We start from the raw sequence: 13614 nt of genomic DNA on the forward strand, positions 1-13614 counted from the left end.
TAAAACAAACTTCCTAAAATGGAACCCTCTGATACTTTACATAACAGAGGGATTGAGTCAGACATCTGGTTTAAAGCAACAGAAAAAGTTGTATCATTAAGATACGTCAAAAACCACTGAAGTACAGGGCCAGACAAACCAATAACATTTTAGAGACAATTTATCAAAAGTTTGAGGTCATCTGAGGTCACATCCCGTAAAACCAACATTGTGTACTGATAGAAGCCTGCAGCCATCAAAATGTCACTTGACACTTTAAGAGGGGCTTTCTTGGTTGAGTGCATATTGAAGAAAGCTGATTGAAACTTCCGTCCAAAATTTGATAACACAAAAAAAGTGGAAAGTGGTTGTCCTGCCACGTTTTCTACGATTTTGGGAGCAGAGCGGGCAAAAGCTCTGTTTGTTGAGGCAAGGAAGGGGGCACAGTGAGGTGGATGGAAGAGGAAGATCTGACTGAGTGGGAGGAGGGGACGATATGAAGGAGATCGGACAGAATTGACGAGGTGAGGTTGTGAATGGCCTTGAAGCCATACAGGAGGATTTTATTTAACTGGGAGCCAGTGGAGTTGCTGTAGGATAGGGGGGATGTGATGAAATGAGGTCGTTTTGGTGATAATGCAAAAAGCTGAGTATTGGACCAGTTGGAGCTTATGGAGGGCTTTATGTGAGAGGAAAAGGAGAAGAGAGCTACAGTAGTCAATGAGGGAGGTGACAAGCCTGTGAACAAGGATGGAGGCCATATGCAGGGTGAGGGAGGGGCAGAGACTATTAATGTTTCGTAAATGAAAATATGCAGATCTGGTGATGTTATTGTTGTGGGATTGGAATGATAATGAGCTGTCGAGGATGACACCCAGACTCTTCAACGGAGGGGAGGGGGCAACAGAAGAGCTGTTGATTGTGGGAGGAAAACTGTCAACTGTGGATGGTATGGATTTTGTTCCGTCTTAAATCTGTTTAATCATGACATTAAGAGATGTGATCAATTTCCTAAGTTTAATCTGTGTACAGTTCTGTATTTAACAAATGTTTTACTTTCTCCTAAAACTATAAATGCTTTCATTTAGCCAATGACAGTGCTTTTAAGGAGAAATACAAATATGCTTAAGTAATGCGACATTATTGAAAACAGACACACGATGATTATTAAATGACTGAACTAATGACTCAGCATCATTACACATTATACATTAAAAGAATTAGGTCAAAATAAAGCGCAAAACTTTTCAACAGCTGCTTGATTTATCATGCGTCATGAGTGATCAACTTAGATGGCAGAGAGGACAAATAGAAGAAAATAGAATTGTGATTACTCATTTGAATATCTTTGATAGACAATTGATCTACACACGGGCCCAAACTGAAAACCAAGTACAATTTATGGCCCTTTGTGTGGGACCAGAGACTTGCTGTATGAAGTAATTGACTCTGTCAGAGATACTCCACTTTAAAGCAGGACTTTAACATTTTTTTTTTTTTTTTTTTTTTTTTTAACCAGTTTTTGGCTGGTAGATTATAATGAACTACTGAGCCTGCCAGCACATTGGGCAGGTTCCTACTGGCCTAAAGTTATAGTGCTGATAGCAACATAGGGCGTGGGGCGCCAATCTCGCCGTTGTTTGTTCAATCCCCGACTCCTCCGGTCACTGTCAAAGTGTCCTTGAGCAAGACACTGAACCCCAACTTAGTTGCTCCTTGTGAGTGTTGGCCATCTGCATAGCAGCTCCCCTATCGGTGTGTGATTGTGAGTTCGAATGCGTTTAACATGTGAGTAAAGTGTCCTTCAGAAGCATGAAGCGACAGCTGAAATGGGTGATTCATCAAATACTGAAAGATGTAACCATTTAAAATCATCTCTTTATTTATGTTTCATTGTCAGTCTGATCACCATCTAATTCATAATTACTATTTCCCCTTCTCTCTGCAGGAACATCAGTTTTCCAGGTGGCAGCCTCAGATGCAGATGATCCAACTTATGGGAATAGCGCCAAGATAGTTTACAGCATTCTGGAGGGACAGCCATATTTCTCTGTTGACCCCAAAACAGGTAAAATCACCTCTGCGTTCACTTCAAACACTAAACAACATGCATTTTAACTGGTGCTAAGGAAAAAACAGAGGGTAACAAGGGAGCAACTAGCAGAGGCAGTGCTATAAACAGATTAATGATGCAAAAAGGAACGGAAAGCACTGTGATTTTTACATTGGCGTCAATTGAAAGAGCATTTAATGTTGTGGAAAATTGTAGTCCAGTATTTAAGGGTGGTGAATTAGTTTGTGTGAACTGCTTAGCACATTGGTGCCACATCTACAGTATTAGAGTGTGACAAACGGTTGAGGTCCTTCAAGTGGCACCGTCCACCTGCTCCATTTTTTTCTTGCTGAAGAAGCAGGTGCACTGGATTCCACAGCTCAATAATGTTCTGAAACCCCTGCTGGTTTTTGTCTAATAGTCATATTTTTTGACAGAAATGCACTAATAGTGTATATAGAGTGATTCTCTGCTGTACCACGTGAATTTCTCCACAGGAATCAAATAAAATATTATCATTCAGGCAAAATATCAATTTTTATATCCATCAGTTTTTTAAGATAAATGTTGAGTGTGTTTAGCCTTAAACATACATCCTTTAGGTCATCTGTGCATGCGACTCCATGATCCACAGGTGCAGTTTATTAGGTGACCTCTACTGACAAGAAAAGAATTAGATTTTTTACTGTGTCCTCATGAATTCTGTGTCTGCTGACTTGCTTTTGACTACGTGGTCGAAGTGCTACAAGATCCTCCATGACATTCTTTTTTTGTCTGCCCTGCCCTTTCTCTTAAAGTAATTTAATTATACTTTGAAAAGATTTTGTAGTTATGTAATCCTGTGACCCTGAGTTTTGTGTAAACTGTATAGCAGGTTCACACCGGATTTATCACACAGCTGCAGAAAGGATGTATGTGTGTTTCATCTGCATTGTCTGATTTAAGCAGAGAGGCTGTGCTCAATTTTGGCACAGCAGTGTGATTTCACTGATTATTTATATCTCAGCATACAACAAAATATTCTGTCTGAATCAAATTGTTCTAAATTGTTTTTTTAAAGATGAGACACGTTTTCCATCTTGCCCCTTACAGTCATGTGAAGAAAAAAGGCTGGAGAAGAATCCTGCATGAGTCCAGTTGGCAGACAAGTTCCTGCACATACTTGCATAGCTTAACATGAAGCCATTATTAGCTACAAAATCAGTCTGGACATGTTACTACAATATAAGACCCATTTTTAAATATGGGCTAAGAGCTGCTGCTGGATGGTGAAGGGTAAGGCTCAGGGCACAGGGTACTTTGAGGATGCACAATAACATGAAGTAAAAGGCAGAGAGGCAGGAAGAAACTCATAATTCCATTTTTTTTCTGTCTGTTCAGAACTAACAACTTGTACTTCTCCTTAACCCTGCTGACTTACACACTGCATAGCACATTAAAACTATGAGAATATATAATGTCTTACATCTTTTGAAGTAATGTCTTACTTTTCCTGTACAAACCTACAGGAATGCTTTAAAATTTGCAGATGTGAATGCACAAGGTAAAACTGGCTTAATTTGCACACTGCAACTTCAACTTTGTAACTTTTCTTCTTGCAGAGAAACTTTTTGTCTGAGATCACAGTCACTTTCTGCCCCCTTGCTTGTTGCTCTTAAAGGGGATGAGCAGAACTTAACTGGCCAATACTGAATCCCATCCCAACTTCACCTGCATATTTTGTATTTCTCCCAGCTATAATGTATTCCACCTGTATGCCATTGTGCACCTGGATTCCCCTACCTGCTCCTGTAATACACAATGCCAGCAGTCACAAAAATTGCTAAAAAGTCCAAATTGTTGAGCACACCATACTGTAGCACCTTCACCCGGGGTGTTTAGATTTGTGTTTGGACTGTGCCTTGTTTCCAGACAACCAGTCCATAATGAGTGGTTAAAGTCTGTAACCATGCACTGCTACTGTCTGTAACAAGAGGTAAGATTACACCCGATCTAAACTGCCCAAGCATCAGCAAAATACAGATACCCTGGTAGATTATTACAGTCCAACAGTATAACCTGGGCTTTACTGTGATGTTGTGAAATCCAATTATAACACTAATTGGGAGTACAGCAAAGACAACATTCCTGATAGTAGACATTAGTAGCTGTGTGGAAAGTACATCAAACTGAATTAAAGAACTGGTGTTATTATCATTCTTGAAGCCTGTTGTGATGGAAAGGTTCAATCATCTGTAGTTGGAGTTTATTGCAGACAGATGATAAGCAAAGCAGGACATTGAAAGTGTGCTTTAAACACCACCCTCTTGCTGAAGGTTTAAAATAAGGACAGCTATAATCTTCTTTTCTTTTTGCTACTGAGGTAAAGGAATGTAAAATAACAGTCCACAGCTACAAATGCAGGTTCTTATATCAACTTACACTATGGAGAACCTCTAGCTCGATTAGTTGAGACAGAAATGGAATGTGTGACGCTTTTAATCATTAGATAATATTGTGAAAGTGTGTCCCCACGTTCATTCCTCAGCTAATCACAGTAGGCGATTATGAATAATGCAAACTGTGTGGAAATAGTAGATTCTGGAACAGCTGCTGAAGGAAAGATTGATTTAGAGAAATCTAAACTTTTGTAAATAAAATGTCACTGGTATGTTAAAAATATGCTCAGTAAAATGATACACAGAGTAAGTAAGCGACATACAGTTTACATGTGACGTATTTACTGATCTGAATCGACTTCTACTCACCTTAAATCTTATTACTGACTGTACAGGCCACAGTACTTCGCAGGTAACTTTTACTAAATGATTCACTGTACTGAGTACATTGTAAGTCAAATGGCTTCTGCTGTTGACATGTTGGATCAGACAAAATTCAGAAATGAGTCTCTGTGTGAAACAAGCTGTTCTCATCCCCAGCACTGCTTTTGTCGCTGCATCTCTCTTCCCCTTCCCCTTCCTCTGTGTCTCTACCAAACAAAAGCTTTCTCAGGTTCATTAAAAAATAAACAAGAGAAAAGGCCGAGTGGATACAGTGCGCAGAGAATATCGACTTGTTTTCAGTGAGGGAGCTTTTCGAAGCTCATTCCACTCAATGTGAACGGAATTAACTGGAGCCAGAAAAAGATCTTTCAGTACACAAGCTGCACTATCAGCATAGGCCTGTGTTCATATGTGTGTGTTTCCAGTTTATAAAGGCTACTTTACAATGAGACTGAATGAGAGTCAATTTAGTCATTTCAGTTTTGCATCATTTCATTTCTATTTGTGTAGCACTCCCAACTGAGTAGAATAAATGACATGTCTGTATACTGCTTGTGGCAAAAAAGACATATGATAAATAATATGGTACCTTCACCCTCAGTACACCCTACACAGTGGTTTGATGTGGTTGTCATATTGTACATTCACAATCCCTAACAACAAGCCAGCAGTCCTGAAATGATGCAAGACTCTAATATTCATCTCCCGTTATGAAGGTGATGCTGTTCAGTTCATGTTGGAACATGTTGGAGAGGTGTTTATTCAACTGTTTGATCATTTTGGAGAATGTAGTTTTTGCCCACCCCATTCATTATAAATGAGGCCAAGCCACACTACAGAAACATGTCTCGGTACAATTCAGGTACCGTGCAAATGCAGCACAGGTTACAGCCTCCACAATCATTATGCAGTTGAATTGACACCTCTCAAATAGTTTTAACAAAAATTGAACTTACTGCAAAACTTGTAAACTTTAGTTACACCTAATAAGCTGCCATTTACTTATCAAGACATTCTGGTTTTCATTTGGAGTTTCCTTTCAAACATAGACAAATCCAGGTGGAAAAAAAATCCCTGAAAGTCACATGAGAATAGTCTTGTCTGCTCATTGTTTAACTGGATCTGAAGGGTAACAAGGATGTAAATACATTTACATCACTGCAATCTCACGTACTAATGAAATCTGTTTACTTATAATCCACATTTATATACAGCAGATGAATAATCTGATTTATTCTCCCTCCAGTACAAATTTTGGAACCATGCTGTTGCTTGATGGCTTTTTATATGATTTTATTTTTCTAATAATTCCTGTGTTCATGTTGGTTCAGATTGACAAGGGGTTCTCATGATCTGGACTTCAGTTCCACTTTCTGCCCAGGACTTTTATTTTTAGCCCCGTTTACCTGCTTCCTGCCTCATGTTAATTCATCAGATTGTTTTCACCTGTCCCCGGTCCATTTATATCCAGCTCTCTCCACAGTCCCCTGCCAAATCCTCCGTCTAACTCCCGGACAAGCACATATCTGTCTGTGGTGAGAACGTGATCAGATCCTAATCCATCCTAAATAAGTGCTCCACCATTTATTTGCGACTGGTTATCGACCCCATCCAGTAAAGTCTCTGTGTTGCTGTTTTGGTCTACACCTGAGTGCGATTGCTGATCTGGCTTATTTCAGATGTCCTGTGCTAAATAAGCTAAGAGTTCCTGAGTTCACAGAGTAAAATTTATCTCAAAATCTTTAGAGTACGATGCCACCCACTCCTGTAGACATGAAAGGTGGCTCTTAAAGGTTTATGGTTGGTTCTTCACGGAAGATGGCAATTAAAGTGAAGCTGGATTCACAGCTGTTTGCATTGCCCACTTTATGACGGTAGAAATAAACAATCTGGAGAAATTTCTAAAACCACACCTTCAGGATAATCCAATTATCTGCTGGAGAACTCATTTTTACAGCTTTCATATTGATCTTCCCACATTCACCTTGTGAAAAAGTGTGGGTTGATTTGTACATAATAGTGTGCTCCTTCTCTTCAAAGAAACTTTTTGCTCTCTGCTAGAGTGTTGCTTTATGAATTAAAAGATACAGGAGACACTGCAGGTTTAGTAACACCAGCCTACACTGCATCCACCAGAAGCCTATAAACAGGTCTTTTGTTGGACTTTCCACATAACCGCCAACCTGCACAGCTCTGTACTTGGATGTTGAGACCTAAAAAATTTCAGCTGGTAATTCCTGAAGACAGGAAAGTAAAATGAAATCACATGCATGTACGTGGGGATAACGAGATCTAAACCAATTATTGCATCAACTGGGATCAAAGTCATCAAAAATAATTCAGTGGATCCTTGAGAGATAGATCAACAGAACCATTACTTTTTAAAATCTGAACATCACTTAACTGTCAGTACTTGGTTAGAGAATTATGTGAGTAGACACAATTTGAGAACTTCCAGGGTGCTGTACTCTCTAGAAGAGAACCTTGTAATAATGGTTGAACTTATTGCTTTTTATTTAACTTAGTCAATGATAATTGCATCACCGACTTGGTAGTTGTAATAGCAAATCTTCATATAGACAAATCTATTTCAAAATAAAAATAAAAATAAATAAATAAATTGAACTTATGTTAATGACACAGATAAGTGTTTGTGTCAGTATCTGCTAGCAAGTCAATCCAGTGCTACTGCCTCAGTCCCAGTGCTATAACCGTGTGCATTGTTAAGAAAATATTTTCCAATTTTTATTTTTGTTGGATATTGATTTTGATTGAAAGCAATACCCACACTTAAACCTATAGACCCTGTTAGAAGGGATAATCTGTGTATGATACCACTGCAAAAATGTTGATGTTTAGATGTTCTCTGAATTCATCACTGCAACTCTGCTGAAAATGTCTCATCTATATTATCAGCTCATCCACAGCTAAACAAGAAATACAGCAGCTGACAGCACAATACACTCATAAATATAAGGTTCAATTACCCCAATATAAATCCAAACAGCTATCTCATATCTCATTATCAAATAATTTGCAGGTAGTTAGTTTAAAGTAAACCAAAGGAAGTCAACATGCCCCCCTTGTTTGTGATGAATTTTCTGGACCTTTACCTGTGCTTTTCACACACGGACTGAATCGAACAAACTCGACACTAACTTTTCACCCTTTCTGTCTGGTCCAACTGCATCACGCCTGCGTTCTCACATACAACTCCATGGTTACAGTGCAGGTCTGAGGAAATACTCTTGAAACTCCCCCACCAAAGATGTCAAGCCTGCTGTATCCATGTCACGGCCAGATTGTTCCGTCACCATTTCAACACCAGACAGATGGGATGCAAACACAGACTCAAACAACAGGAAGTCACGCTGACAGATGGAATTGAAGTAAATTACACAAACTCCAGGTGGATAATACCAGGTGGAGAAAATGGGAGATGAAATCCAGACGATCTATAATCCAGGTGAAACAATTCAACTGCAAACAGCTAGAAGAGCTAAGAGAGCATCTGAACATACAGAGGCCAAATATTTAGGCAGGAATTCCAAAAATTTAATCAAATGTGGCAACAGATACAGGGTGACTTGAACGCAGTTGCAGGGCAATTTTACAATCTAGAAACCCTGGGGGGTGGGTTTACGGCAGCTGGCAATTTATTCTACCTATGTGCAATAAGTCCAGTCATTACTAAAAACAGATTAGTGTGTCTGCCATCTTTTTGCCTGCAACACTGACACTGACTGGTCGAAATTACCTGACCTAGCTCTTTTCTGTTTGAGTCCTTGCACAACTACTTTATTCTGGACTGTTTTTACTTTTTTCTCCACACTGTCCCAGTACTGTTGACACTGCTAATTTATTTTTCTCCATACTAAACTTAAACCCTCTGATTTTGACAGACTAATATGATTTCTTTATATAAATTTTAAATCTCTTTTTTAATCTCTCTTTATTAAAGAGATTTTTCATCTCAAATAAAGGTTAAATAAAAAAAAATACATTTCAACTCTAGCTTTTTTACCGGCTTCTTTTGCCTATTTATGTACTATTTGTTTCCAGGTATATCTGAGCTACTAGTAGCCCCATGAATGTGCCATTTACCCTTTGTTAACTAAATTGGTGACCATGATTTCTATAAAGCAAACCTGATGATTACTGGCTGCACAGTGCCTAATATAATACTTTTGAGTGCTGAGAAAGCTACTAAATTTGAGTCTTTTCAGGTTTTAACACTGAGAGATGATGAAACAAAATGGCTAGGTTTGTGTGATTGGTGCAGCTGAGTTAGGGTGTAAATGTGGAGGGAAAACTGAGAAGATAGAGCAGGATTGCACATGAGAAGTAGGACCGGGAGGACAGTAAGTATACACACCATAGTACAAAATTACATTTCCACACAAGGAATTTTGCACTGCTACACACACTTGCACCTTAGGCTAGGAGAATTTGGTTTATGAATCTACTAAAATGTTGCACATACACAATAAAGGTGCATTTGCATTAATTATATATTACATTACATCTGTTCTTTATTTTGAAACACTGATATTACACCTTCATGTAAATGTACCTGGCAGAAAATATTGCCACTAAAGTCTTGTAAAATTTGCACTTATTTACTGTAAAAATAACAAAAAAGTAACAGTATACAACTGAATTCGTTTCACAGGGTGTTGTTGTATTATAGCATGTATTGTTTTCTGACAGGAAAAACAATTATTTGTAATTAAGTTTATAACTGTATCGTGTATTCCATTAAAATTACAGAATTTACCTGTTAATAGTTCACAAAACAATATGTTGTACAATGTTTTTACAGGTAATTTTTGCTTTTTACATTAGCAGCTTTTACAGAACATACTGAATTCAGAAGTGTTTTAAATAACACCTTACTGCAAAAGTAATGCAAAAATGACTTTGCATTAGTTTCTCTTCATCTGTTAAGTAAAACATGAGTCATAACTGCAACAAAAAACTTTCTTTAAAAGTTAATATTTGAGAACCTACAGTATATGACTATACTTAAAGCCATTCAAGTCCACTCACCGGAAAAAAAGAAACACAACAATCAATTGTTTGCATTTTTTATACACTTTCCCACTTCTTATGCTGACCCACTTTGCCATCTTGGAGCCACTGGTTGCATTGGTTCCAATGAAATATCCCCCCAAAAAATCACAAAATTACCTAAAAAGAAAGTTCACAGCAAAAGTGCTTATAGCTATCCTATGTTTTGCCCTTACAAAATGAAAATTGGGCTGTCCAAGCTAAAGCAGGAAGTAGCTCTGTAATACAGTGACTAATACAGTGGGAATGTGGGGTTCTTAATAGTAAATGAGATAAATTGAAATTCTTTTTACAAGACTGTATGAGTTACTAACCAAGAGTGAGATAGTTTTATCAACCTAAATTCTGTTTGCATATTTCTCAACCAACCAGAGTTTGGAGGGACAACAGCAGCATCAAGCAATTGCACCAAGATTGAGTTTTAGTACTCATAACTAAAAATATTGCTCATGGTTTAAATGTTCTTCAGCAGTTGACCTAGTTTGCTGCCGCTGCTACTGTTTTTGTTGATGTGAAGATGTTGGAAACTCTTTAGCAAAATTACTAAATTAAAACTGATCCAAGTGTCCTTAATATCCTGATTAACACCCCAATTTATATAAAAATGTGAGTGCAAACCTTATAGAAATGTTAGTGTCAATTTCAGACCAATTTAATTGAAAATCGTGTTGCTAGTTAACCTAATTGTTTTTGCAGGAATACTTCCAAAGGTTTATACAGTATGCAGAATGTTGTCCCTGCCGTCTCACTCGACTAACAGAACTGTTTGTTGAAACAGTGCCACCACCTAGGGAGGAACTTAAACTGTACCAGGTTGGCGCCGGGCAGCAAACTAGCTGGCGTAAATGATCTACTTAGTCGTATTTTCCCAGGAGGACAGTCTCTAAGCAACCTGTTTATCTGTGCAAACAGAGGGAATCTGTGGCGATTTCTTTATCAGAGATAGGATGCTCCTCTCTGTTGTAGCAAAAGTTTTTGAAAAGATGAGTGGATCTTTATATTAAATTTTTAGTAGTGTTAAAATCCAGAGCTGGACTTCCCCCTTCTCTTTATCTTGATCAATGTAATTAGTGTGGCTGCCCCTTTATACTCAACACAGAGAGACAGGAAATGAATTCCAGGCTTTGACCGTGCACTGAGCTGCCAGTGTGTCTCTGAGGCGAGCAGCTGAATGCTGTGGGCTTGTTTAACATGTTGCACAGCATCTCAGTTGGCTGACAGATGAACTTAGTGGTGCAGGCAGGTGGGAGCCAAAGACAACATGTTTTGTGGAATTTACCTGACATCAGTTGCCGAGCAGGGGAGATGCGGGTGAAAAAAATAAAGAGTAAATAAAAACGAAGAATGAGACAAGAACAAAAATAAGGACTGGAATTTATCTATGAAAGGAGGGATGGATTACAAAAAGAAGTCAGGGGTAGCAACTACAACTATTTTAAACACACAGGTTCTCTTTGAATCAGGTAGGTTTTAAAAAAACTTTCTTTCTGCTTTTTCTCGCACTTGCATCTCGTGAAATGTTAACACTTTTCTAAAGGACTTTACTGTGATGTTTTCTCCTTGACATAGATTTTTGGTGCCTTGTACCTCACTTGTAAGTCGCTTTGGATAAAAGCATCTGCTAAATGACTAAATATAAATGTAAGTGCAAAATACTAAATGTTCATTGAAAAATAGCTCAATAAATATAAAACCTAAATAAGACAAAAATACACTAAACGAGCTGTTGGTCCCTAATTATCATTAAGATTCACTTGGGAAACCTCCAAACTATTAAAGGGGCAAGAAAGAGGCTGAAAGGTCTCAGTCCTCTGAGATAGCTGTCATCCACAAGTAAACCCTAAGGATACCTAATGACAGGGAAGACATACGTTAACGCTCTTACAGGCCACACACACTTACAGCACATGGCATGGACCTCCCCCCATCTGCATAAGGACATACTCATGCACTGGGGCAGTCTGCATTATGTTCAACATGGCTGAAGCGCTCCGCTGGTGTCTGTATTGATATTCTGAAGTGTAGCTCCAGGCATCCAAATGCATCTCTCTTACAAAGGCACCACAGTGGCAGTTGGTGTAACCTTTACAGTCAAAAACACACAATTAAAACTGTGCAAACAAAACAGTTTGGTTAGAGTTAGGCACTGAATATAAAATGTCTCACATGTGACATAAACACTTGTGCATTGGACACTATAAACCTAATCACCCAACACCTACAACTTGCAACTCACCTACTGTTAATGAAAGTGGTGCATCGTTCATAAACTATTGAGTGCATTTCTGTCCCTACAAAAACACAATTGCACTTGCAGTTTAGTTGCATAGGGACATCATTTTTAGGAGATGGGGTTGGTAACACAGCTCTAGGAAGCTCAAAGTAAGAATACTGAAATACAATCTGATACTGTTTAAAGAGAGCTGAGATCTTTCTGTTAAGTGAGATAATAAAAATGCCTGGAACATAAGAGTATACAAAAGCATCATTAAGACTTTTAAAAAAAATGTGAAATTAGTCAAAATCTCACCTTCTGTGAAAAAAGCTTAGGTATTATTTAATTGGATGTTGAAAATAAAGCTCTGTCAAACATAATCGTCTTCATCTGCTAATCCACTTTTAGGACCTGTCAGGCATCAAGGCCAATATATTTGCATTCGCTTTTTAAAAATAAATCTCACGAGGAAGGAATTGATTTTTTTCTTGTTTTTCTCATTAGATGATTTCATAAATGGATACAAAAAGACAAGCTGTTAGCAGATGCAAAGACTTAGGGTTTCTCTGTATAATGGAAAAAAAACACACCATGAATACTGTTGTCATGAAGTGCACCAAACACCCATTCTTTGTGGGTGTTATCTGTGCCATGCTGATATTATACAGTAACTTCCTTTCTGTGCAGCTCTCTGGTGGCCTTGGAAAGGAGGCTCCGGCTCTGGGCCTTCATGCTTGTATGAGCACATGAATTATCAGGAGAGAAAAGGATGGCTAACCTTGGACACTCTGAAGTGGCGGGAATCACAGGATGAAAGCCAAACATTCAGAGTGACAAAACGGCGGTGTACATGTGTGCGCATGTGATTGCAGGGGGATCCTTTCAATATATAATCCCCTATTTTTCTTTCTCTTGCCTGTTTCTCTCTGCTCTTTACGCATTGAAAAACAGATATCATTTGCATTATGTTGGACTGTAATCCTCCTCAGGAGAGGCAGTATAATGTTGAGCTAAAAGAAATGAAAGTACATATTTTACAGCTGTACCAAAAATAATCGTTACCTCCAATTTAATTTATTTGTATACCACCAGTTTACAACAAAAGAATGCCAAGCTATTTCCCATAGTAAGGTCAGGACCTTACAGAACCAACCCAAAAAACCATGTGTTAGATTAAGCTGAAATTAAGAGGAAGCCAAAGTGGAATTGGTGTACTCGCCAACTGAAGGCTGCAAAAGTACCCTAAACTGCAACACTACTGACAGCTGCTAATGTGTTAGCTCCCCAAATGCAACACATTAAATAAAAAAAACAAAAATTGTTACATATAGAGAAGGCAATTTAAAAATAATCAGCATTTAAAAATATAAAAAATTAGACACTTTATACAGATTTGATAGTAAAATGAAATTTTAAATCTACTATGTATTTGGTGATATAGTCAGGAATAAAGTACATGGATTAATTATTTATATGTAATAATAATAAAAATAAAAATAATAATTGATTAATTAACACATCAATTTCGCAGCTGT

The 13614-nt window shown here is 38.0% G+C and overlaps 1 protein-coding gene across 2 annotated transcripts in view; it reads left to right on the plus strand.

The window, feature by feature from the left end:
- Positions 1-13614, plus strand: part of LOC137098586 (cadherin-18-like) — a 130654-nt gene that overhangs the window by 64782 nt on the left and 52258 nt on the right. For both annotated transcript variants that reach the window (XM_067474979.1, XM_067474980.1), the window contains exon 4: positions 1928-2047. In XM_067474979.1, coding sequence (XP_067331080.1) covers positions 1928-2047 — 120 coding nt within the window. The remainder of the gene's footprint in view (positions 1-1927; positions 2048-13614) is intronic.

The sequence above is a fragment of the Channa argus genome, chromosome 14 (genome assembly GCF_033026475.1).
Source record: "Channa argus isolate prfri chromosome 14, Channa argus male v1.0, whole genome shotgun sequence".
NCBI classification, from domain to species: Eukaryota; Metazoa; Chordata; class Actinopteri; order Anabantiformes; family Channidae; genus Channa; species Channa argus.